Consider the following 27869-nt stretch of genomic DNA (forward strand, 5'->3'; position numbering starts at 1 on the left):
TCTGCCAGCTAGAATAGTGTCTGGTGTATCATACATGCTGAAAAAATATTTGCTGGATGTACAAGTGTATACCACATACACAAAGGATCACTGCAGTTTAATAAAAATACAGAATCAGATGATATAAAACACCTATTTAAATAAAGGATGAACATGTATATTCATATAATGGAATGGGGAAGGGGACAACAGAGGATGAGATTGGCATCATCCATTGGTTTGATGGCATCACTGATTCCACGGACATGAGTTTGAGCAAACTCCAGGAGATGGTGAAGGACACGGAAACCTGGCCTGCTGCAGTCCATGGACTGCACAGTCAGACAGGACTGAGCCACTGAACAAAAACAAATTCAGCAGTTAGAATGTATCAACTAGAAATCCATGTATAAATCTCAAAGTGAAAAAGGCAAACTGCAGAAAGATAAGTAGAATATAACTTAAAGTTTTACATAAAGTTTACAATCAGGTGGAGCAAGGCTATGTATTAAAGTATAAAATCATATATGCATGGAATGATGCACACCAAGTGTAAAGACAGAAAAAGAGTTCTATCAGAATTATTTCAAAAAACAGTCACATTCTCATAAAGTAGATTAGGAATTCCTACTGTCATCCAGCTATGTGTCAACCAAAACCACAGCAAAATTTAGTTTTAATGTTTAAATGTGAGATTTCACAGAAAAGGAAATTCAAATGTGATTTAATATGATCCCTATCAAATTACCAATAGCATTTTTCACAGAACTAGAACAAAAAATTTCACAATTCATATGGAAACACAAAAGACCTTGAATAGCCAAAACAGTCTTGAGAAAGAAGAGTGGAGCCGGAGGAATCAACCTTCCTGACTTCAGATTATACTACAAAGCTACAGTCATCAAGACAGTATGGTACTGGCACAAAAACAGAAAGACTGACCAATGGAACAAGACAGAAAGCCCAGAAGTAAACCCATGTGCCTATGGGTACCTTATTTTTGACAAAGAAGGCAAGAATATACAATGGGGCAAAGACAGCCTCTTCAATAAATGGTCTGGGAAAACTGAACAGCTATGTGTAAAAGAATGAAATCAGAATACTTCCTAACACCACACACAATGATAAACTCAAAATGGATTAAAGACATAAATGTAAGACCAGAAACTATAAAACTCTTTTAAGTGAAAACAAAAAACTCCACTGAGATTTCATCTCCACAGAGATTAGTATCAGTCAGTTTAGTTCAGTCGTGTCTGATTCTTTGTGACCCCATGGACTACAGCACACCAGGCTTCCCTGTTCATCACCAACTCGCACAGTTTACTCAAACTCATGTCCATTGAGTTGGTGATGCCATCCAACCACCTCATTCTCTGTCGTCCCCTTCTCCTCCTGCCTTCAGTCTTTGCCAGCATCACGGTCTTTTCCAAAGTCAGTTCTTTGCAACAGGTGGTCAACATATCATTATTCAAATAACACTTTGCAATGATCAAAATGTTTATTAATAATTAATAAAGATTTGAGGAAATAGGCACTCTCACATTGTTGGTGGGACTATAAGATGATACAATCCTTATAGAAAGCAATTTGCCAATATCTATGAAAAATAAAAATGTGTAAATCTTCTGACCTAATAGTTCCAGTTTAAAATTTTATTTTATAGCAACATGACCTATGTACAAGGTTATTAAATGCAGCGATATCTGCAACTGAAATAGACTGGAAAGAAAATGTTTATCAGTAGGGACTGCTCCAATATATTTTGGTACATCCATACAATTAAATCTTATGTGGTTATTAAAAAAAGACTCTAAAACTCTATGTATTGATATACAGAACATGACAAAAATGTCATGTTAAAGGAAAAAGGCAAGCTGAAGAACAGTGTGTACGGTACATTTATGACTAAGTATCTCCAGAAGGATATTTAAGAGAAACAGAGAATACTTGTGGGAGGGGGAAATGAGTATTTAAAAAGGGATGGAGCCTTTTCACTATGTATCATTCTATGTCATGAATTTTGAACCAATAAATGCTACATGTTCTGATGAAAAACCTTTTTTCTTAAAAAGACACACATTTGAAATATAAACTATAATATACAACAGAAATAAAAATTCTTTCAGGTGAATGCAAGCTAGCAAGTACTATATTTCTTTCACCTGAAGGATAAACTTTTCCACAATTCCATTGAGCCTTTCAGGTTCCATCAGTTTATCTACCAATTCCTGCTCAACGGCCATTAGGGCTAAGCCACTAAGCTTTTCTTGTCCCCTGGTACGACATAAATATGTTTTAAGACGAGAAAGTGTAGAAAATGAGTTTTCAGCACTTGCTGAAGTAACTGGCCAAGACAAAGCAATATATAATAGCTTTGATATGCAAGGAATATTATTGTGAAGACCATGCTGAATAAATAAATGGCCAAGATTGCTGAAGTTGATAAAATCATATTCCAGGACAAAGTTGAGCTTTGCATAGTGCCGATAAAATCTAAGTTCTGGGATGATGTCTGCATCAAATTTATAAAATTCTTGGATATCTTTGGCTGTTGCTTCATTTAAGGGTTCATTCCATTTAAGTAACAGTTCTGAAATTTGCTTCATTTTACAATAATCAAACTCTAAAAAACACAATTTTAAATTTTGCAATACAGTATCCAAGCCTTGGTAATAAATATTAACTTTGTATTGTTCTTCTGTTGAGGTAGGAAAAAACATACTGTCTGAATTGCCAGGATCTATAATTTTCTGAATTTTTCTTCTTTTTTGAAATGAAGGTCTTTCAACTTCAAAACCTTTACAGGTTATTTTTTGACATATTTCCTCTGCTCCATCCCAGATAGTTTTGAAATAAGTATCATTTCTTTCAGATGATAAACACTCCAAAATTGCTTCTATTTTTGAAGACAAAGAAAAAATGTCTATTGTTTCACTTTGAAACTCTTTGGAAAGAATTCCTGTAACACTTAGTATTCGATAAAGAAATTTCAAACAAAAGATAAATTCAAATTTAGAAACCACTGCCAACAAATCACTCAATTCATCAGCTAAACTTGTGTTTGAAGAATGGTTTGATAGAACTTCCAGTGTTTCAATGATTTCTGGAAGACCCTCAATCACAGACAGTAATGTATTATCATGGACTGTCCAACATGGTTGTGATATGTGTTTCTTGCATGTTTTGCTTTGACTCAGCTTATAAATGTTTTGAAAATTTACCGACATTTCCCCATGAATAGTGTTGAACAAAGAACTGAGAGTATTTAGAGCACTTCGGAGCTCTTTTACTTCTTTACAAAACCTAATCACTGCTAAATCCAAACAATGTGTGTAACAATGCAGGTATAAAGCTCTTGGCTCTTCCTTCTTAAATTCTGCTGCAATTTTTTTTAATTTTCCCTTCCAATTACTGGTGCTATCATAGGCCTGGCCTCGTATTTTATTCAAATCAACTCCAATTTGCTGCAGGTAAGCTTTGATACTCCTGTGTAAGCTGGTCCCAGTCATCTCTTCAACATCTATGAAACCCAAAAATCTTTCTTTAATTAACACAGCCTTTGATGTCTTCTGTGGGTATCTCACACAAACTGAGAACTGTCCTTTAGTGGCACCACCAGTGGTCTCATCACATATTACTGAAAAAGCTGAGGAGACATTGATCTCATTTACAATATCTTGCAATATTTCAGTCTTTATTATTTCAATAATATCATTTTGAATCTGTGTACTATTATAGAAGTCAACTTGTGAATTCATAAGTCGAAATATTTCTTCTCCTTTATCTTTTGCTCGGATTTCTAACAATTCTAAAAAATTGCCTTTATTCACAGACGAAATAGACTGGTCATTTCCTTTTAAGAATAAACATTGCTTCCCAAGAAATAAAATATTTTCAATTATAAGCTTTAGGTACTTTTTATTTCCTTCAATCTGTTTTGACTGATTAGATAAAGTGTCATTAACAGCTGCATCACAAAATTGGTATTCTCTCCAAAACTGCAATGACTTCAAATGCATTTCACTTTTTTCATGCTTTCTGAATTTTTCCATAGTTTTTTTCCAATGGGAAATTCCTTGTGCTCTAAGTGACTCTCTTCCATAGTTAAATTTTTTCTGGCAGAACAACTGGCATGAATAACAAAATATTACATCCTTTTTAATACTGTTTTCTAATCGTTGAAAATAAGATTTTTTAATACTTCGTGATTTACCTTTAACTTTTTGTATTTTGGATGTAAATTTTGGGTGACGTAGTCTGTCACTTTTTTTCATGGATTTCATATTGTTTGTAGCATTTTGGTTTAACATATGACCTTTTTGTTCTTCTGTATTTAAGGCAACCGTATGCTGACTGACTACAGATGACGGTGGTGAAAGGCTTGGCTGCTGCACACTATTACTTGATTCACTGGGTGAAATCTTGGGAGAAAAAGACAACATTTGTTTGAACAGTTTTCAAACAGTCAATTAAAGAGGGAAACATTAACAATTATTATAACTCAGTATTCTCATTAATAATTTCAAGTCAGACTTGAGATCTAGGAATCTGAATGTGAATACCAAAACGTGTTTATTGCTCTATGTTTTTGAGCTCCAGGATCAAAACAGGAATGAATATGTTCAAATACACATATAATGTTTAAAAAAGGAAAGCTTAAAAAAGAAGGCAGTTAGTAGGCTTCCCAGGTAGCTCAGTGGTGAAAAATCTGCTTGCCAGTGTAGGAGACACAGGTTCAATCTCTGGTCCAGGAAGATCCCACATGCCACAGAGCAGTTAAGCCTGTGTGCCACAACTACTGAGCCAGAGCTCTAGGGCCTGGGAGCCACAACTACTGAACCACACGTGCCTAGGGCCCGTGGTCAGCGAGAGAAGTCACCACAGTGAGAAGCCCATACACTGGAACTAGAGAGTAGCCCCACTCACAGCAACTAGAAAAAAGCCCATGCAACAGCAAAGACCCAGAATAGCCAAAAATAAATAATTTTTTTTTTAAAGGCAGTAGCAAAAACAATTAAAAATAAAACTTACATCCTCAATGACATTTGCTGTTACTGAAGAAACTGTACCTGTTAAAGCATAAATTCAAGATCTTACACCATAAGCTATAAAATAGTATCATTAATTATATTTATTTCATATTAGACAACTGAAAGGAAACAGAATAAAGACAGATTCTATAATCAAGTATGGCAAAACAGTGTATATGTCAAATATCTTCACATCAATTTTTACCTTGTAATACATCAGAGTTCACAATGGGCAGGGCATCATGAGTATCTGCCAATGACACTATATTGCTTATAACTGGAGTTGCATCTTTCTTTGGAGAAGGGAGATTCGTTGAAGCATCACGTACCACTGAAACATTTATTGATAAAAATGAAAAGATTTCTTATAAACCAGGCAGAATCAACCAGTCAGAAAGCACTGTTTAATAACAAGTATCTCAATGAATAACATAAGTATCTAATAGCTTTAAGTATCGATGAGTATTGGAGTACTTTTTATTAGGGCTTACGAATAGCCAGGTTCTTTAGGATAACATTAACACCAACATTAAACTGATAATTTACATTTTTCATATCTTTTTACGTTTGCACAGTTTCTTAGTCCTTTCGTATTATTTGCTTAAAGTTTCAAGCAAATCTTTACTGTGAAATTACCCATGAAGAACACAAAAAAGATTCCTATAGGATCTCCTAACAGGTATCATTTCTAACCATTCCAGGATTCATCAACTTCAATATGAAGGAGCTAGGCTGGTGTCTTAGGTATTGCAGAGATTTCTATAATAAGTCCATCTGCATGATGCATAAGCCCCAAGGGAATTATTCATTCTACTGTCTATGAAATTAACACTACTGGTCCTATATGAGACTCTTTGGTGGAATACATAGTTGGCTCTGGATTATCTATCCCTTTCTATTAGTGAACATCAAAGTATTTTCAACTAGCTCTGCTTCATGTGAAAAATGTAACTCAGAGCCTTGTTTTTATAAAGCAGGGCAAAGTAGAAGATTCTGTATTCTAATACAACAATCTTTACAAGTAAATATTAAATCTTGTGATGAAGTGGCATTCCTTTCATGCAAAAACAATGGAAAATCTTTCTTTGAAACAAGTTTTAGATTTTTTTTTCCCCCCTGCTTCCTCCCCACCCTCCCAGGCCTCAACTCCAGCCACTACCTGTTTTAAGTCAGCTTAATTTGGCAATGAATCAAAGTTATAAATTAAGGGAAAGCAGTAATATTGTTCAACAGTTACTAAATCTCTGATAACTGCTAAGCAAATAATACCTGTAGAAGATTCCATCTTAGCTTTACTGTAAGCAGAGAAACAATTAATAGAGCAGAAAAGCTCTGTCTTCCCCAAGTCACTGGTAGTCTCAATCATTTCATCTGTGGGCTTCAATGATTTGCAAAGAACAGGTGGTAGTGATTTGGCTGGTTTCTGTTAAGAGAGTAAAATAATGTTCAGATTCTTGCTCTATGACATATACCCACTACCATGCTTAATCGAAATATTATAATAACAACAAAGTCACATTTTTGCGCTTTCTTAAAAACCAGAAAAAAAGGCCCTTATAGGTTGTAATGACTAAAATGAAAGGAAACTGATTAATCTATTAGATAATTATTTGTATTATGTTAGGTATATTAATAGCAATAACAATACATATGCAAGCAATGAAGTGGTCATAAGATGCTCTTCATTCCAAGAAATCAAACCCAACTTCATAAACGAACACAAGTCTTATAATTACAGATCCTTCCCCAATGCCAACTTGGGCATCAGCCTTTAAAGGAAAGCCTTCCACTGGTGCTAAGGAGGAGTCAGAAAAAAGTGCCTAATACACATTACAAAATGCTGTGGGAATCACTGTTTTCTAGCCTAACTTCATGGTAAAAATTGCAAGCATATTCTAAGAAAGCTACATACAAGCAGTGAGAGGTACAGAACACAGTGCATTCTGTAAGCAGCTAAGTGTGCAAAGGAAAAGGATAGAAATCGAGAGGTTCACCACCTGCTCTTTCTGGTGAAACACTAACAGTGATGAAATCAAACAGCTTTTAGGCGTACAAAATGCAAAGACAAATACAGATAATAGGTTTTCTGTGAAAGAATGTTGGTAAAGGAACAATGTAACAAAAAACAGTATAATTTTGAAAATTACTATTTTTGTCCCTTATCAGTATGAATTTTCATATTTTGAGAAATGTAACAACTCACCAATATTTAATATTAACCAAGAGTGATATAATTAACATATTACTCATGTGGGAAAGCCAAGACTTAATCTAATTCCTGACTACAGTTCACTAACAGTATGGGTTTTCTCCATTATCAAAATCATACAATACCTTAAATGTAGCATGGCATTGTGTCAGATGTGCCTTTTAACTCATCTAGCCAAATCAGTCGTACCCTATCACACATGCCGAATAACTGAGTACTCAAATATAGGTTCTTAAAATGGGAGGTCTATTTACTGACTGTGAGGGGTAAAGAAAGAAAGAAGGAATGGCATTAACTGTTTTCAGACAGAGTTCTATGCCCTTTGTTCTCCCATTTCTGGTCCCAAGGGAGGATACGCTCATGGTGTGGGAATTCTGCCACAGAAAAGCTGTGGTTCCCAGATGACCTATTTGAATTGTGGCTTGTTGAGACTCCCATCTTCAACTGCTTGTTTTTAAGGAAGAATTTACAGGGATAGAGTTGTATTTCAAAACAGTATCTGAATATGCAAGACATGTGACAGTCCACCTCATGAAAGGGACTCAGAACACTAACTGTGTCATCTCAATCCAGTAGAGCAGCGTCAGCTTCTCTGTTCTCAGAGCCACACATCCAAGGCTCTCCTATCAGAAATAGAGGATTATTTCTCATTGGTTTACTGCCTACTAGGATTCCTGATTCAGAAAAGCATGCGACATTCTTGATTCATCTTTCAGCCTTGCTTATGAGGTGTAAGAATTAAATATATGGAATTAAAAATAAAAAACATTTCTGTGGTTGAGTCTTACTGACCAACAGGCTATTGTTATTGTTGCCATCTAGTTTATAAATAAGCTTCCTTCTGCTGGCCTTTTCTCAAGGTAAGGTGATCACCCTGAGATTCTTCAGGAAAATCTCCATGCATCTTTTATAATGAACTGTTGTGTAAAAAAGAACTATTCTTTCACCTCTTTCATTATCTTACCAACTAAAAATAATTCCAATGATACTAAAATCTATACCCCCACATTTTCCTAAGGTGAAAACATTCACAAGCCAACTAATGGGAGTCAACTGTCCCATTTCTCACTTGAGTCTTATGCAATCAAATTCAAAATGAAGTGATCTTTATTCATACCTGCTTATGTGTAGTAATACTCTTTGAACTATTAAAGTAATGAGACTGTCCTTCCATTTGAAGTATATGAAACATACTAGAGCTAGTGGAACAGTAAGCTCCACAATTCTCACAACAGTTCATGATGAGGTTGTTAGCGGAGTGAAATTTTGAAAAACAGGCATTACAGCAAAGACTATGTTTCACACTCTGGTATTTTACTTCATACTGAATCTAGGATTAAAAAAAAAGATCCAGTAAAAACTCTGATATTTAAGCAGAATATTCAGAATCCCTAAAGGTTAAGAAATATTGCAACTTACAGCAGTAGTCGTCTGACACATGCTGCACTTGGCTGAAACACTATTAGCACATATGGTAACAACTGGCTTTCTTTTTTCTTCATATGATGAAAGACAAGACTGACTGCAAAAAGTTTTGCTAGTGGTAGTATCTTCCAGCTGAATACTGATCACATCCTTTAGATTTAAAATGTCTCTAAAAAATAAACAACAAGGGCACCATTAAACTACTCCAATTATTTTCTCTTCATAACCTAAACCACTCCCTTAAATAACTCTCTCCCCTTGTTTCATATACCTGAAGAACTGTAAAACAGTAGAAACATAAGCCTTGAAATAAGAAAATCTGAATTTGGTTTGATCTCTGGTTGGGGAACTAATAAGATCCCACATGCCACAGGGCAAGGCCCAAAAAAAAAAAAAAAAAAAGTCAGAATAGAATAAAAAAAGGAGTAAGAACTAAATAAATTACAAAAAAAAAAAAGCAAATGTGATTTTAAAATACTCCATAATGAAATGACAACATTTGGAAGTCTGCATACCTCAGGGAATCAGTATTTTCCAAATGATGATAATATGCAGCAAAAATCATTTGTGGGTAAAAGAACCATTCTAAGTACAAACAGACCACTAAATTTTCAGGTGACAGTACAAAAAATTCACTGATGTGGTTTCAGATTCCACACTACAACTGACATTTAAGAAATTACCATTCAAGTAGTATCAAAAACACATTTACAACTATCTCAAAAGCTAAACACTCCTCCCTTTTTCAATTATTTATTTGTAAGGTCAGATTTTCTTTAGACTTCAACCAAAACAACATTTTGTAACAAACTGAATGCAGAAGCAGATATGAAAATCCAGCCAGACAGTAAAGCAGTTTGCCATACTAATAAAACAATGCTCACTAATTTTTTTAAAAAGCTGTTTTCATAAAAAAATACTTATGTCAATATGCACTATTTACTGAGTTAATAGTTAAAAATTCTTCAGTTTAAATTTCTAACACAATATATGTATAGCTAGACGTGATCTACATAAAATAAAGATGGTCTTCAAAAATTGTTGTATGTAAAGGGATCCAGAAACCAGAAAATCTGAGAACTGCTACTACAGGAAAAAACAAAATCTCTGGCTACCTAGATCCTTCAGAGTATCAATCTTTCAAGATAATAGTTTTCCAAATGAAATACTCCTGAAATCAACACTACTTTAATACCCCAATATGAACAAATTTTTAGGTACAAATCTTCCTTGACTTATGACAGGGTTATGTCCAGATAAACCCATTTTAAACTGAAAATATCATAAGTTGAAAATGTACATCTAACCTATAGAACATCATAGCTTAGTCTAGTCTACTTTAAATGTGTTTAGAACACTTACCTTAACAACCTACAGATGGGTAAAATCATCCGATAAAAAGTCTTATTATAAAGTGATGAATATATAACTTAATGAATATGGTACCAAACGTGAAAGAATGGTTGTAGGGGTACATAATAATTTTTAAGTTTATGAGTTGTTATCCTTGTGATCATGTGACTGATTGGGAGCTGGGGCTCACTGCCGCTGCCTCCCATTGTGAGAATATCATACTGCATATTATTGTACTAGCCCAGGGAAAGATCAAAATTCAAAATTTGAAGTAAGTTTCTGCTGAATGTGTACTACTTTAGCACCACTGTAAAGTCAAAAAGTCATCATGGAGAACCACTGGAAGTTGGGGACTATCTGTACTATAAGCTTTCTGCCTCCTTAAACAGCACCAAAACAATACGTCAGTTTTCATTATCCTAACACCAGTCATTTTACTGGTTTAAGCTGTAGCTCTAAATGCAGTATCTGAGTTGTGACAAAATGTTTTTCTAGGATTCACTGTGTCCCTAACAGTGTTTAGGATTTGGGCATACAAAGATGAATGTAATCTAGTCCCTAATGTCCAGAGGTTCATAGTCTAACTGGAACAATATCAATTCTTTTTTTTTTTTTTGACAGGATACAGCTTTATTGTGAGAAAATGCAGCTGGTACAAGTCTGAAATAGTAACTGAATATGTAACCCATCTATTTACAACAGCAAGGACTGAGGCTTCCCATACAAATCTGTACTACCTTCTCTCAGCCTCATGTGTATTCATCCCTTTCACCAACAATCATCTCTGGTGATTGAGCTTGCCACTGGCCACAAAGTAGGCACAACTCTTCAGGATGAAGTATTGTGTAGGAGACCCGCCTGTTCCTGTCCCAGTCTACACCTACAGAGCACTCTGGGGGCCCGCCTGCTCAGTGGAGGTGGCTTCAGTGGGGGCCGTGAGGGGCACCTTGGGCACTGACTCAGGTGGAGGGCCAACAATATCAATTCTTTAAGAATTTTATTTTATGAAAAATGTTTTGGGAGTTATGGACACTATGAAAACCCAGACCATGGAACAATTATCTGGGTGGTAGGTGGGGGAAAGGAGAGGAAGGAATGGTATGGGAACAGATAAAGGGTACAAATATCTGAGGCAGATCTTTCAGATAGTAAGAAATTAGCCAGAGGGGAAGGAAGGCAGAAGAAACTACACTGGCAGAAGCATGGAAGTCTAAAATGCTTACTGGCTTTTACTGCTACTAGCATACTAGATTGCTGGCTTCTAATATACTAAGGCCTTATTAAAAAAAAAACAAAAACAAAAAAAATGGGAATTTCCTGGCAGTCGTGGTTAGGACTCTGTGATTTCACTGCCAAGGGTGACACAGTTCAATCCTTGGTCAGGAAACTTAAGATCCTACAAGACATGTGGTTCAGTTCAGTTCAGTCGCTCAGTCGTGTCCAACTCTTGGCGACCCCATGAACTGCAGCACGCCAGGCCTCCCTGCCCATCACCAACTCCCGGAGTTTACCCAAACTTGTGTCCATTGAGTTGGTGATGCCATCCAACCACTTCATCCTGCCCTCCCCTTCTCCTCCTGCTCTCAATCTTTCCCAGCATCAGGGTCTTTTCAAATGAATCAGTTCTTCACATCAGGTGGCCAAAGTACTGGAGTTTCAGCTTCAACAACAGTCCTTCCAATGAACACCCAGGACTGATCTCCTTTAGGTATGGCCAAATAAATAAAGGGTCTTATCTTTCTAACATGATTTAAAATGTCATTTTCAAAGCTATCTTTCAATTGGCTCATGAACCAGAATAAAAACTACACTGACTCTAACACAACATTGTAAATCAACTGATCTTCAAAAAAAAAAAAACAACCCTATATTGACTCAAAACAGATTTTAAATCACTGTTATTAAAAAAAAACCTCACTGGTAACTGGTAATAAGCTAAAAATTCTGAGAAGTATGTATCAGTACAAGATGCTAATGAACACAGATGAATGCAGAATAAAAAGTTCTGAAAAAAGTACACATTATTCTGAACAATGGATGGCCTCTCCTAGCCTAAGCATCACTACCTTTCCACCAATTAAGTATTTTGTATCAAAACATTTTTATTCCAGAAAAAGTTAAAACTTGATTTTTTGTTCATATTGGATTTCTTTGCCTTAAAGAACAACTTACACACTAAATCTTTCCTGCTTCAGCCTTTTCAATCTGCCTGGGAGCTCTGCTGAAGATGTGTAACGGATAAACTCCAAACACAGGAACATGATACCTTAACTTCTCAGGGCCTCAGTTTTCTCAAAACCAAAAGAAAATGTTTGAACAGGATGATCTCTAAAGTCCCTTCCAGTTTTATGATTCTGCAGAGAAAGAAAGCATGCTGAAGAGAATGCCATACAGCCCACAGCAAAAAAGAAAAAGAACAAAGTACAGTGTTAAAAGGTTTACAAAGCACAAGAGAAAAGGTAAGTAGAATTCTGGGGAGGAAGATGAAGCCAGGGCTAACTCCTGAAGCAGCAGCCAAATGAGGAGCTAAAGCAACCTATGTAAAGAGTTTGTGAGTTTGTTCAGAGAATACCACCGACAGCCAACATTTCCTTGGTTCTTATTACATGCCAGGATTGTTCTGACCACTTAAATGTATTATTGAATGATCATAATTCTTGTGTACATTTAACAAGACAGATGGGAATACTAAGAAGTTCTCAATGTTGCTTGAACTTTGGCATGTATATGAATCACTTGGGGATAAATGGAGTTCTGATTAATAGGCCTGGGGAAACCTGAGATTCTACAGTTCTAACAGGCTCCCAGATGACGTTGATAAAGCCACTCAGGGATCACATGTAGTATCAAAATGTGAACTAAGGAAGCAAGATTCAGATCGTGGCAATTTGATCCCAAAACAAGGTACTATTTGAAAGGCATTTAATCATATTTAGTGGCAAAACTGGTGGCTCATGTATTCTCTTGTTCTGAAACAAAGAACATTTAAAACGTTTAACACTAGCATTTAATGAGAAATAACAAACTAGATTTATAATACCATATGACTCTCAAAGCACTGAACCTTTATATATCTCAGTGTAGAGTTCAAAATTCTGAATGTTATTAAATCACTATTACTTTTCTCCTTACCTAAATTGTCTCACATAAGTAAAAAAGTTAGCAAAAGAGACCCCAATAATAGTTCACAGAAACCTTAAGACTACATATATACATCTATGTTTACTGAAGGCCATTAAATTTTTCAAAGGAAAATTATGAAACAACTTCACTTGCCACTACAAGAGAAGCATTATAAAACTTTACTCCTTGGAAGGTCAAAAAGTAACTTATTATGATTAAGTTTTTAGTAAGTTACTTTCTATACAGTTAAATGATAAAACAGAATGGGCACACAGTTACCCCAATTGTAGAGAATTTCCAATGTAAAGAAGAGGAAAATAAGTTTTGGAAGTCACATTATTTAAAGGTAAAGAGAAACACAACTCCTATCGTCTTAATTTCTGCAATTCTCTTAATAAACACACACACAAAAACTACTTCTGAACAATCTATTGCAGGAACCAAAAGCAGAAGCAACTTCTTTACCCTAAACCAAGGTGATTACTTCAGAAAAAAACAAACAAAATTACAATCAACATTCTGATCAAGATCTATGTAGGGAAGTAAAAGAGGGCATAATTTAGAATTATATACTTAGAGCAGTTTGAACAAGTTCTCTTCGGAAGAGCTGGTGAACTGCCAGATGAAATGTATTCAGTGATGCATGGTGTGGAGCAGAAAAGCTCAGTAGAACCTTTCCTCTGATAAGCAGTTTGTCCCTTTTGAAAAACTTTTTTACAACCAGAACAGGAAACCTGAACAGCTGTGGTTGAAATTGAAGGAAGCATCTTATTCATGCCAGATGATGCCAGAGAAAGCTGAATGCCTGTAGTGATCTGAGGAGCTATAAATACAAAACAGGAAGGAAAAAAAAATTAGTATTTATATAAAATTAAGTATGCATTCTTTCATTATCTTTTAGAGGTTACTTCTTCTGGACTTGAAACTCAAAACAATCAATGCACTATTCAAGGGGATTCTAAAAAAGGAGAATAAACTGGCCATCATATTTGTCAGAATAAATATGATTAACTTAAGTAATTCTATTACCACTGTCTGAAAATGCAGAGTTTATTTTCAGGTCATTCTCCTGAGTTTTGGGCTGTTGGGCTTGACAGTACTCCTAAAAAAAAAAAAAAGTTGAAAATAATGAAAAGCATCAATCAATCAATAGAAAATGATATATTATGCTCAAGTCTGTTCAGTGAATTGTATTATTGCATTGAACCATGGTATATAAGTAAATACTCCCCTTCTGGTGACTTCTGGCTGGTAACACCCACTAATTATTACACTATTTTCTACTGTACCTAGATACGACTTTATAAGTTTTTGTTAACATAGTCCCTTAGCAGCTACTACAAAAAGAGGGTAGACATACTCAATAATGGTACTTATTTCCCCTTCTTGTTCTGATCACTAACAGCTAATTGTCTTCATAAGGACCTTAAAAACAAAAATTCTTAGACTGGGCTGAATGAGTCTTACAAAGCAGGATTTTTTTTCAGAGCATCAGGCAATCAACCCAAACTTGCTCTATGTCTTTGAATGTTCAAGAACTGAAGAAGTAACAGGTATTTCCTAGATGGACAATATTAATATTGCCCATTGTCATCCAATGGGAGTCATACCCTTTACTTGGTACTAATTTATGTTATTTCTAAACAGAATACTAGAAGTAAATTTAAAATGAAATTGCTTTTCATTGTAAATTTCAACAGGTTCATATACAGACAATCTAAGGAAATTTAGCCCTGCTTACAGCTTGATCTAATTTATCCTTTATATGTTCTTTAGCATTTGATAAGTCTAAAAAAGTTTAAGGATAAAAATGAATCTAATTTGGATAAACAGAGAAAAACTCTAAGTACTTAAAATGTACTAAATAATTCTATTACTTAATAGAGATAGTAGCACAAAAGCATATAACTAGTTATTTGTATTGTTTCAAGTTAAGAAAAATGAAAACAAGTATGTGCTAACCTCAGACAGACCCATAATACCCTAAGCAATCTTTTTTTTTATTAAACCCAATACCCACATCCAAACAGTCCATCTTTCTCTCACATTCTTGCACATGCTTATTATGGCACTTAACCACACATTCTACATTACTTGGTCAACTGCTCTGGGGAAGGAATTAAGATTTTCAACCAATAAACTAGCATCTGCATACTAAAATTTATAATTAAGTGCTACTCTGGAAACAGAAAATACGGTGAAATATCTACCTGAGTATTGTCGGGTTCCACCTTAATTTCCTCTGGCCTCTTAACTTGTGTCACCGCTGCCTTGTCACAGTCACCATTTGTTGGTGATTCTTTCATCTTAGTATCTGATGCAAAGAAATCCTCTAATTCCAAACTAATGGGTTTTTTCCTTGGGAAACAGTTTCCTAAAATAAATTAGGAACTGATGAAGAGTCTGATTTTTAAAAGTTCCTTCAAATATAGTAATTTTCTGGAGGCACAAAAGGTTCTTTCACAGTACCTTTCCTTCATTCATTACTCTGCAGTATAGCTTTGCTTTTTCCACTTCCAGTAAATAAACTCTATGCCTTCTTCTGGCATAAAGACTAGTCTTCTCTACTTTTATTCCCTCAGGGGCCCCTTCCCCTGATTACTGGTTCCTTTCATGCTCAGTCATTTCAGTCATGTCCGACTCTTTGTGATCCCATGGACTGCAGCCCGCTAGGCTCCTCTGTCCATAGGATTTCCCAGGCAAGAATACTGGAGTGGGTTACCATTTCCTCCTCCAGGGGATCTTCCCAACCTAGGGATCAAACCTGTGTCTCCTGGTTCCTTTCACAGAAGCATTTAAATACATTAAAAAAAAAAAAAAAAAAATCCAGTTTCTAAAGCTACTGCCTTCCCTCTGACCAATTCTTCTCTTGTCTTTGAAATTCTCTCCTTCCTTGACTCTTGTAACTCCAAGACCTATTTCTCCTCCAACCTCTTTGCCAGTCTTTTTCTCATTTACTTCACCTGCTTCTAAATATCTATGTTCCTCTAAGCACAATTCCTCAGGACTCTTTTCACTTGCTCATGGGCACAATCTGGGATTCAAGCATCATCTATATGCTCTTTTCCATCTATATGCCTGAGCTCTAGCCCAGGTAACTAACTACCTATTAAATATCTCCACTTAAATGTTCCAGGCATTCCTCAAATTCAAGAGACTTAAAACTATATTCCTGGGCTTCCCTGGTGGATCAGTGGTTAAGAAATCTGCCTTGTAATGCAAGGGACACCAGTTTGACCCCTGGTCCAGGAAGATTCCACATGCTGAGGAGCAACTAAGTCTGTGTGCCATGACTACTAAGCCCATGAGGGGCAACTAGGAAGCCTGCATGCTGCAGCAGGAGCAGCCCCGGAGGCATGAGAATCCCTGCACGCACAACAGAGAGTAGCGCCCCTTCTTCTACTGGAGAAAGCCTGCATGAAGCAATGAAGACCCACCACAGCCAAAGAACACAAAACACTTAATTCTCGTATTATCCCCAGAAGCCTGCCTTATACATGTCGTCTTTCTTGGGAAATGGCTTTATGGTATGTATATACCCAATTTTCCAGGCCAAAAATCTAGGGATAGCCATAAATTCCTCTTCTCCCAAAGTCTCACATCTCATCACCAAATTGGATCAAATGATTGTCTTGAATCTATTTTCTCATTATACTTAATGCCTCCTCCACCTCCCATCAATTCCTTTTTGGTAAATAGTATTAAGAAGAAACAACAAGCCCAAGATGGACTTATTTGTGCTAAGTCCCATCAAGACTAATACCTAACTGAACTGTAGTTTCAGACTCTCCAAATAGTGAAATTTTAAGCCAGTCAGTTAATTTCTTGGTCAGCACTAATGAGGTAATCTGCCCAAAACACTGTCTGAAATAGTCTACTCTTTTAGCTTCCTTATCCTACCTTCTTTCTGCCTATAAAACCTTCCATCTTGTACAGCTCCTTGAATATCCTGCTATTCACTAGATGGCATATTGTCAGATTTCTGAATGATACTGATTAGATCTTCAAATTTACTGGGTTGAATTTTTTTTTTAACAGTAGCTAATATCCAAAATCAAAATATAAAAGACTGCGTGCATTTAGCTTAAAAAAGAACTCCCATTTTATAACTTTTGAGGAACTAACTACAGGAGCCTTTTGATTATGCAAAGCAGATTAGAGTCCCTGGAGAAATAGAATCACATATGGCTTTCTTGATGTAAGAGAACCATTTTGGCCTAAACCATTTTGTGATCTAAGCCTGGCTTCAATGCTTGCCCTTCAGCAGGTCTTAGTAATTAATGATCTTGCTCGTGGTGGTGGTAGCTGCTCAGTCATGTCTGACTCTTTGCAACTCCATGGACTGTAGCTTGCCAGGCTCCTCTGTCTCTGGAATTCTCTAGGGAAGAACACTGGAGTGGTACCCATTGCCTCCTTCAGGGTAGCTTCCCGACCTAGGGATCGAACTCAGGTCCCCAGATTCTTTACCGTTTGAGCCACCAGGAAGTCCAAAATTAATGAGTTGAACTAGATAATCTAACACTAGTGCTAAGTCACTTCAGTTGTGTATTACTCTGTGACCCTATTGACTGTATCCCGCCAGGCTTCTCTGTCCATGGGATTTCCCAGGAAAGGATACTGGAGTGGGTTGCCATGCCCTTCTCCAGGGGATCTTCCCAACCCAAGGATCAAACCCACATCTCTTATGTCTCCTGCACTGCAGGCGGGTTCTTTACCACAAGTGCCACATGAGGGAATGCTGAAACAAGGGAGGAGCAGTCAAGAAACAACACTGCTGCCGTGGGGGGCAGGGCCCTGGTTCCTCAAGGGAATACCTTTGAGGTCCACAGGAACTAAGGCTCCCTTCCAGCTGGAGGGTGGGAAGATGATGTTGACCCTCCAGACTTCAATCAACTAAACCTTGGGCTCTGTTGACCTTTGTTCCAATGCTATGCTGAATTCTTCTCTGTTCAAGCCCCTTCGTGAATATGCAAGTACCCTTAAAGAAGAAGGAAATGGCAACCCACTCCAGTAGTCTTGCCTGGAAAATTCCATGGACGGAGGAGGCTGGTAGGCTACAGTCCGTGGGGTCACAAAGAGTCTGTCACAACTGAGTGACTTCACTTTCTTTCTTTCACTTTAGTTTAAAACTTTCCCAGTTTTGCTGTTGGGGAGACAATGCTTTGGGTAAGCTCCCCAGTGTTCTCCTTACTTGCTACATGTATATGTGCTCAGTCTCGTCTGATTCTTTGCTATCCCATGGACTATAGCCTGCCGGGCTTTTCTGTCCATGGGATTTCCCAGGCAAGAATGCTGGAGTGGGTTGCCATTTCCTTCTCAAGGGGATCTTCCCAACCCAGGGACCGAACTTCCATCTCCTGCACTAGCAGGTGGATTCTTTACCACTGAGCCACCAGGGAAGTAAATAATGACAAATATTTCCTTCTCCCAGTATTTGGCATGGTTGTGTCTATTGGCTTGACAACCACCAAGAGGTAAACCCAGTTTTCAGGTAATGATTGTTCAGTCCCAAGGCCTCTATTTTCAAGGACAGACTGGTTCCTTGCATTCTCTTTTCCTTGCATGCTAAGTAGCTTCAGTCATGTCCAACTCTTCGCCACTCTAAAGACTGTAGCCTGCCAGGCTCCCCTGTCCATGGGATTCTCCAGGCAAGAATACTGGAGTGGGTCGCCATGCCCTCCACCAAAGGATCTTCCTGACCCAGGCATCGAACCTGTGTCTCTCTTTTTGAACCTGCATCTCCTGCGTTGGCAGACGGTTCTTGGCCTATTTTCCATTTTTCTTGCAGCTGCCACCTCCAATTCTAAATCCTCTGGAACTCTTTCCCTTCCTAACCTTCACTGCAGAGGACAAGTCTCCTGGATTCTTTTCTTATACCACCTCCATGAGAAAAGGAAACTCTTTGCTTTACAAATAATGATTACAAGGGCAGGAGATAAGTAAAACAGATAAGGTTAAGTTAAAGCTCTTACTGGAATAATTCCAGGTCTACGGTTTTATACTGAGTTAGTATGTTGAAAATCCCCAAGTTCTGTCACTGTCTTTTATTTCTGAGGTTGGAACTCAACCACCAACCTCACCCTGATCTTTAACTCAGCTTTTACTGTAATCTCCTATCTCTAGGCAGAAAATTAAATAAGGCCTCACGGTGCAATAAAAACTCATACAGCCTCTGCTCAGTCCATTTGAGCATTATATACAATCAGTAGAGTAAAACTCGCTGGAAATTAACTACTAGATTGTAGATACCCTTCACTTGAAAGTAAATATGCTATATTAACTTTAAAGATCAATTAAAAATAGAATATCGAGGAATTCCTTCAAACATGTCAGTCATCACACAGGCAAAGAATAGAAAGTACCTTGAAAATGTAACTAATCAAAATATATTTGAGACAGAAGAAAATGGTACATAACACTTCTTTAGCTACTAAAAAAACAAAAAGAGCAAAAGACATACATGAACAACAAATTCATTACTTCCTTTCTCAATAAGATGAACAAAGGAGTAACAAGTCCTAGAGACCTCTTTTTAACATAATCCCATCCATCTTCCCAAACTGGAGCTAAACCACATATACACTGGAGACTATTAATAGTCACAGAATAAATGTGGAACATCTTCCTGCTAGTTAATTAAACAAATTTTAATTTAAACCAAAGAGGGACAGATTATGAAGCAGAAAACTCACATTATTTTTAAAAGAAAACATGAGGATCAGAAAGAGAGTAAAAAGGACTTCCGTGGTGGTGTAACAGATAAGAATCCACCTGCCAATGCAGGGGACATGGGTTCAATCCCTGGTCCAGGAAGATTCCACATGCCAAGGAGCAATGGGGCCCATGAGCTGCAACTACTGTGCCTGTGTGCCGCAAAAAGAGAAGCCGCTGCTAAGAGAGGCTGTGCACCACAGCAAAAGGGCAGACCCCGCCTACCTCAGCTAGAGAAGCTCTGGGTGCAACAGCCGAAACCCAGGGCTGCCAAAACTTAAAAATAAATAAATAAATAAAATTACAAAAAAAAAAAAAGTAAAAAAAAATCCCATTTGATATGATGTCAACCCCTTCACAAAACTCTAAGGAATAAATTTAATCAAGGAAGTGAAAGACCTATACACTGAAAACTACATAACATTGATAAAAGAAACTGAATATGATTCAAAGAAATGGAAGGATATCTCATGACCTTAGATTTGAAGAATACTGTTAAAATGTCCATACTACCTAAAGCAAACTATAAATTTCATGTAATCCCTATGAAAATACCCATGATACTTTTCACAGAACTAGAACAAATCATCTTAAAATTTATACAGAACCATAAACACAAAAGAACAACATTGGAAACATAATACTTCCAGACTTTGGACTACATTACAAAGCTACAGTGATCAAAACAGCATGGTACTGGCACAAAAACATACACATAGCTCAGTGGAACAGAATAACCCCACACACACATGGTCAATTAATCTATGACAAATGAGGTGAGAAAACACAGTGGAGAAAAGACAGTCTTTTCAGCGAGTGGTGTTAGGAAAGCTGGATGGCTATATGTTAATAAGTGAAATTAGAACACTCCCTCACTCCATGTACAAAAGTAAACTCAAAATGGTTTAAAGACCCAATTATAAGACGCCATAAAACTCCTAGAAGGGAACACAAGCAAAATATTTTGGACATAAATCATAGCAATATTTTCTTAGATCAGTCTCCCAAGGCAAAAAAAAAGCAAAAATAAATAAATGGGACCTAATCAAACTAAAAAACTTTTGAACAACAAAGGGAATAATCAATAAAACAAAAAGAAAACATATAGAATGTCAGCAAATATTTGCAGATGGCTTAATTTCCAAAATATACAAACAGCTCATACAATTCAATATCAAAAAACACCAAATAACCCAATTAAAAAATGGGCAGAAGACAGCCATTTCTCTGAAGAAGTCACACAGATGGTCAATCAAGTCAGGTCAGTCGCTCAGTTGTGTCCGACTCTTTGCGATCCCGTGAATTGCAGCATGCCAGGCCTCCCTGTCCATCACCAACTCCCAGAGTTCACTCAGCTCATTTCCATCAAGTTGGTGATGCCATCCAGCCATCTCATCCTCTGTCATCCCCTTCTCCTCCTGCCCCCAATCTTTCCCAGCATCAGAGTCTTTTCCAATGAGTCAACCCTTCGCATGAGGTGGCCAAAGTACTGGAGTTTCAGCTTTAGCATCATTCCTTCTAAAGGACTCATCTCTTTAGAATGGACTGGTTGGATCTCCTAGCAGGCCAAGGGACTCACAAGAGTCTTCTCCAACACCACAGTTCAAAAGCATCAATTCTTCGGCACTCAGCTTTCTTCACAGTCCAACTCTCACATCCATACATGACCACTGGAAAAACCAGAGCCTTGACTAGCCAGACCTTTGTTGGCAAAGTAATGTCTCTGCTTTTGAATATGCTGTCTAGGTTGGTTATAACTTTCCTTCCAAGGAGTAAGCGTCTTTTAATTTCATGGCTGCAGTCACCATCTGTAGTGATTTTGGAGCCCAGAAAAATAAAGTCTGACACTGTTTCCACTGTTTCTCCATCTATTTGCCATGAAGTGATGGGACCGGATGCCATGATCTTCGTTTTCTGAATGTTGCACTTTAAGCCAACTTTTTCACTCTCCTCTTTCACTTTCATCAAGAGGCTTTTTAGTTCCTCTTCACTTTCTTTCATAAGGGTGGTGTCATCTGCATATCTGAGGTTATTGATATTTCTCCCGGCAATCTTGATTCCAGCTTGTGCTTCTTCCAGTCCAGCGTTTCTCATGATGTACTCTGCACAGAAGTTAAATAAACAGGGTGACAATACACAGCCTTGATGTATTCCTTTTCCTATTTGGAACCAGTCTGTTGTTCCATGTCCGGTTCTAACTGTTGCTTCCTGACCTGCATACAGGTTTCTCAAGAGGCAGGTCAGGTTAGTCTGGTATTCCCATCTCTTTCAGAATTTTCCAGTTTATTGTGATACACACAGTCAAAGGCTTTGGCATAGTCAATAAAGCAGAAATAGATGTTTTTCTGGAACTCTCTTGCTTTTTCCATGATCCAGCGGATGTTGGCAATTTGATCTCTGGTTCCTCTGCCTTTTCTAAAACCAGCTTGAACATCTGGAAGTTCACGGTTCACATATTGCTGAAGCCTGGCTTACAGAATTTTGAGCATTACTTCACTAGCGGGTGAGATGAGTGCAATTGTACGGTAGTTTGAGCATTCTTTGGCCTTGCCTTTCTTTGAGACTGGAATGAAAACTGACCTTTTCCAGTCCTGTTGCCACTACTGAGTTTTCCAAATTTTCTGGCATATTGAATGCAGCACTTTCACAGCATCATTTTTCAGGATTTAAAATAGCTCTATGAAGACCTACAAGACCTTTTAGAATTAACACCCAAAAAAGATGTCCTTTTCATTATAGGGGACTGGAATGCAAAAGTAGGAAGTCAAGAAACACCTGGGGTAACAGGCAAATTTGGCCTTGGAATACAGAATGAAGCAGGGCAAAGGCTAGTAGAGTTCTGCCAAGAGAACATACTGGTCATAGCAAACACCCTCTTCCAACAACACAAGAGAAGACTCTACACATGGACATCACCAGATGGTCAACACCGAAGTTAGACTGATAATATTCTTTGCAGCCAAAGATGAAGAAGCTCTATACAGTCAGCAAAAACAAGACTGTGGCTCAGATCATGAACTCCTTATTGCCAAATTCAGATTTAAATTGAAGAAAGTGGGGGAAATCACTAGGTCATTCAGGTATGACCTAAATCAAATCCCTTATGACTATACAGTAGAAGTGAGAAATAGATTTAAGGGACTAGATCTGACAGATAGAGTGCCTAATGAACTATGGATGGAGGTTCATGACACTGTATGGCAGACAGGGATCAAGACCATCCCCATGGAAAAGAAATGCAAACAAGCAAAATGGCTGTCTGGGGAGGCCTTGTAAATAGCTGTGAAAAGAAGAAAAGCGAAAAGCAAAGGAGAAAAGGAAAGATATAAGCATCTTAATGCAGAATTCCAAAGAATAGCAAGGAAAGATAAGAAAACCTTCCTCTGTGATCAATGCAAAGAAATAGAGGAAACAATAGAATGGGAAAGACTAGAGATCTCTTCAAGAAAATTAGAGATACCAAGGGAACATTTCATGCAAAGATGGGCTCCATAAAGGACAGAAATGGTATGAACCTAACAGAAACAGAAGATATTAAGAAGAGGTGGCAAGAATACACAGAACAACTGTACAAAAAAGTTCTTCATGACCAAGATAATCACGATGGTGTGATCTAGTTAGACAAGACAAATATATCACTTATAAGTGGAATCTAAAAAATAATACAAATAGTCTATACACAAAATAGAAACAAACTCATAGGCACAGAAAATAAGCTTAACAGGTTACTAAAAGGGAAAGAGGGGAAGGAGGGATAAATTAGGAGGATGACATTAACAAATACAAACCTCTATACATAAAACAGGCTTCCCTGGTGGCTAGAATAGTAAAGAATCTGCCTGCAATGCAGGAGACCTGGGTTTGATCCATGGGTTAGGAAGATCCCCTGGAGAAGGAAATGGCAACCCACTCCAGTATTCTTGCCTGGAGAATCCCATGAACAGAGGAGCCTGGCAGGTTACAGTCAATGGGGTCACAAAGAGTTGGACACAATTGAGTGACTAACACTTTCTTTCATACATAAAACAAGGATTTACTTTATATATAGCACAGTAAACATTCATACAGCCAATATCTTATAATAATCTATAATGGAAAATAATATGTTATGGAAATATATATGTGTTTGTATATATATATATTATAAATATATAACTGAATCACTCTGGTATACACCTGAAATTAACACAATACTGTGTCAACTTCAATGAAACAAAGAAAAACCCATGAGACTGCAAAGAATTTGCAAGCTATTAGAAGTTACTTCCAGATACATAAACAGACCTCCAGAGGAAATGTATACACTTCCCTCCTGGAAATAACAATACTGCATATATAAAACCTGTTGATGAAAAATTAAACAACTGTCAATCTAAGAGAGAGGATTTTATTTGAGCCAACTGGAGTATAAACTGGGAAGTCTTTCAGAAAGCGCTGGGGAGGGTTTCATCTGTTAGGAGATGAAGGCACCATCACATTCATTTTCAAGACAAAGGATCATATGTCAAAATAACACACTGACACTTTACATAAAGGTCATCAAAGATACAAAGTCTAGATAAGCATGTAGAAAGTGAGCAGTAAGTCACCATGACTCCTCACTGAGCTTGGAAAGAACACTAATCTTTTAGGAAATTCCATTGCTAGAGGGAGGAAAAATAATCGGCATTATAATATTACTGGCCATTATATATATTGGCATTATAATAATAAATGCCTGAAGGCACTCCCATTTTGGGGGAGGTCTGGTTAATGTATAATGCAGATGAACACTACACACTAAAGGGGGAGAGAGGAGGCCCAAAGGGACACAGAAGATAATTCTATGCTTAAATTTTTTTCTTTCCTTAAGATATAAACTTCATCAAACCTGATGCTTCAAACTGAGTCACTTTAATCTTTTCATTCTTCCCCACTATACTTCTGCTCTCACTCTTCTCCTACTTGCAAAGTCATTTTTGCCTATTCAAATTCTACTCAGCTTCTAAACCAACTCAGCTCTGCTGCTGCTAAGTGGCTTCAGTCGTGTCCATATGGAGTCTGTGCGACTCCATAGATGGCAGCCCACCAGGCTCCCCCGTCCCTGGGATTCTCCAGGCAAGAACACTGGCGTGGGTTGCCATTTCCTTCTCCAATGCATTAAAGTGAAAAGTTTGAGTGAAGTCGCTCTGTCGTGTCCAATTCTTAGCGACCCCATGGACTGCAGCCTACCAGGCTCCTCTGTCTATGGGATTTGCCAGGCAAGAGTACTGGAGTGGGTTGCCATTACTGGAGAGAACTAAAACTAAGATATGCTTAGACAAGATAAATTGAGGCCTATCAGAATAGCTTCTAGCATGCTAAAACCCTGCCACTGGCAATAATTATAAAATTAAGACTACCCCTGAGGACACTTTCCAGGATAAAGCAGTCTTATCTCTTAGGAATTGTGACCTTTACTTCTAGGGTTTGGCGCCCCCCTCTCCCCACCCCCCACCCCACCTGCAGGAATCTCAACTGAAAGTCCACATTTACCAAGTCCCCTCTACTTAAACTTCAACTGCTCCTAACTTTGCAAAGCTACTATAATCTACTTTTAGGTGTTTATCCTCCCAACTGCTGTTTTCTCCTAGGTTTTTTTGAGTCTTGCTTTGTAGATGTGCAGTTCAGGAGTTAGCTAAAAAGTGGAAAGTGAAAGTGTTAATCGCTCAGTCCTGTCCAACTCTTTGCGACCCCATGTTCTGTCCATGGAATTCTCCAGGCAAGAGTACTGGAGTGGGTAGGCATTCCTTTCTCCAGGGGATGTTCCTGACCCAGGGACTGAACTCACATCTCCTGCATTGCAGGCAGATTCTTTACCATCTGAGCTACCAGGGAAGCCCAAAAAGTGGAGGAGGGGAATATTTGTCTGCAAATTTGGAGGGCTTATGCCTCAGAGGTTCTCTCCTCCAAGATTGTACCACTTGAGTTTCAACTACTTCAGATCAGATCAGATCAGATCAGTCGCTCAGTCGTGTCTGACTCTTGGCGACCCCATGAATCGAAGCACGCCAGGCCTCCCTGTCCATCACCAACTCCCGGAGTTCACTGAGACTCCACGTCCATCGAGTCAGTGATGCCATCCAGCCACCTCATCCTCTGTCATCCCCTTCTCCTGCTGCCCCCATTCCCTCCCAGCATCAGTCTTTTCCAATGAGTCAACTCTTCTCATGAGGTGGCCAGAGTACTAGAGTTTCAGCCTTAGCATCATTCCTTCCAAAGAAATCCCAGGGCTGATCTCCTTCAGAATGGACTGGCTGGATCTCCTTGCAGTCCAAGGGACTCTCAAGAGTCTTCTCCAACACCACAGTTCAAAAGCATCAATTCTTTGGCGCTCAGCTTTCTTCACAGTCCAACTCTCACATCCATACATGACCACAGGAAAAACCATAGCCTTGACTAGCCGGACCTTTGTTGGCAAAGTAAAGTCTCTGCTTTTGAATATGCTATCTAGGTTGGTCATAACTTTCCTTCCAAGAAGTAAGCGTCTTTTAATTTCATGGCTGCAGTCACCATCTGTAGTGATTTTGGAGCCCAAAAAAATAAAGTCTGACACTGTTTCCACTGTTTCCCCATCTATTTCCCATTCAACTACTTAGGCAACCCAAAATTCTGGTCTCCTTAACTCAACTATGCTATAAGAAGATACGGTTGGAGATAAAATGCAAGAGTGCCAGAGGAAGGAAATAAGGTTAGAAGAGTAGATTTGAGTCATATCAGGAAAGTACTTGAATATAAAAACTTTGTACTTAAGCTTTTGGGGTTCAGCAACCATTTCATTCATAGTTCTTTTCTTAAGTAAAAATTTACTTAAAAAAAAAAAAAACCTAATAAAATCCTAAGATACACTCAGCTGTGTTACACATTAAATGTTAGGTATTTTGGAGACCTCCAAAGCTTTAATTTGTGCTAAATTACAGAGACCTATAGAAAATAATTTTTCCATCCAGGTGAACACAGTTGATGTATCACTAGTAAGGAAGATGACAGCTTTGGACCTATCCTTTTTGGGTTCTGAACTGTATATATCCACTCACAGAAAATCCTAGAAGTAAATTCACTATTTAGCAAAGGAGTCTACTCCTCTGAGTAACACTCTTGATTTAAGACTAAGACTTTAGTTGGGCAAAGTGCTGAGTCCTGATTCCATCAGGACTAACTGTAATATATTTCGTGTTATATATTTTGGGGGCGTCTTGTCATATAATTGTGATGAGAAATACAAGCAATCGTCAGATGCTATTAATGATTCAACCCTTAGAGAACTCTCCACTTACCGACTTTTGAGCTTTCGGTTCAGTTGAATTGAAAAGTATCAGACTGCAACCTGAGAAAGTTCAAAATGTAACCATCCATGAAACCAAGTTACTTTCAATCTTGTACACTAGAGCAAAATACTGCAATAAAATGATGAAGACTGCACCTTCATCTAATTCCAATTTCAAATCCGAATTAATTACGAAATTCTTATAATTTGAAACTCTCTCTTAGCAAACATCCCGTGTACAATTCTATTTGCAAAAGGAGTGTCAAGATTTTTTAAGTTTGAAAAAATAATTGCCTTAACGAGGTAGATAGAGCCACAGGTGTGATCTAATGAAATGTTTCAGAAACGGAGGCCGCAGAGAGACACCCAAGGCTGAAAAGCAGTTACGGCGCAGCGGTAGTAGGCGGCGAGAAACGCGGAAAGTCTTGGCAAAGACGCCCCGACTCTGAGGACAAAGTTAAAGGAGACGACAAACACTAGCCAGGGGGACTGACCCTGAATTCTCGACCCCCACAGGGCGGCATCCACAGGCAAGGCTGGGTTCCTAGAACCCCGGCTCTCCCGGACACTTCATCTTCCCTCTGACTGGTGAAACTCTCCGCTCGCCTCTGGTAAAGCACATGAATAAAGATCGACGCCACAACCGCTTAAGGAGGCTTCCCAACTTCTTTCAGGAACGCCCGCCACGCGAGGTTTCTAAAAGCAGTTCCGACGCAAAACGGTCTCGTAGGCCCCGCCCCTTTCCCGTCGT

General features: G+C 37.9%; 1 protein-coding gene across 14 annotated transcripts; it reads right to left on the reverse strand.

Annotated features, from left to right (window-relative positions):
• ZMYM1 (zinc finger MYM-type containing 1) lies at positions 1-27869 on the reverse strand. 14 transcript variants are annotated; one of them, XM_027537889.1, is made up of 11 exons: positions 27613-27862; positions 15333-15496; positions 14152-14224; positions 13696-13945; positions 12172-12353; positions 8641-8815; positions 8339-8551; positions 6282-6435; positions 5218-5343; positions 5014-5051; positions 1-4403 (listed from the first exon to the last, which is right to left on the reverse strand). In XM_027537889.1, exons 5-11 carry the CDS (start codon positions 12258-12260, stop codon positions 2130-2132), a joined length of 3069 nt encoding a protein of 1022 aa, XP_027393690.1. In that variant the 5' UTR covers positions 12261-12353; positions 13696-13945; positions 14152-14224; positions 15333-15496; positions 27613-27862; the 3' UTR covers positions 1-2129. The 14 variants fall into 14 exon arrangements, with proteins under 14 accessions (XP_027393690.1, XP_027393685.1, XP_027393684.1 ...); XM_027537884.1 differs by lacking the exon at positions 12172-12353 and having other exon boundaries at positions 5218-5340; XM_027537883.1 differs by lacking the exon at positions 12172-12353.

This window comes from Bos indicus x Bos taurus, chromosome 3 (assembly GCF_003369695.1).
Source record: "Bos indicus x Bos taurus breed Angus x Brahman F1 hybrid chromosome 3, Bos_hybrid_MaternalHap_v2.0, whole genome shotgun sequence".
NCBI classification, from domain to species: domain Eukaryota; kingdom Metazoa; phylum Chordata; class Mammalia; order Artiodactyla; family Bovidae; genus Bos; species Bos indicus x Bos taurus.

Excerpts from the sequence above, each read along its gene's own strand:
- ZMYM1 (XM_027537883.1), bottom strand. The coding sequence starts at position 15,428 with ATGAAAGAATCACCAACAAATGGTGACTGTGACAAGGCAGCGGTGACA. Across the intron at positions 13,946-14,151 it reads CTCTGCATTTTCAGACAGTG|CTCCTCAGATCACTACAGGC; the intron begins GTAATAGAATTA and ends TTGTATTTATAG. Across the intron at positions 4,404-5,013 it reads CAGCAAATGTCATTGAGGAT|ATTTCACCCAGTGAATCAAG; the intron begins GTAAGTTTTATT and ends TTTTCTCCCAAG.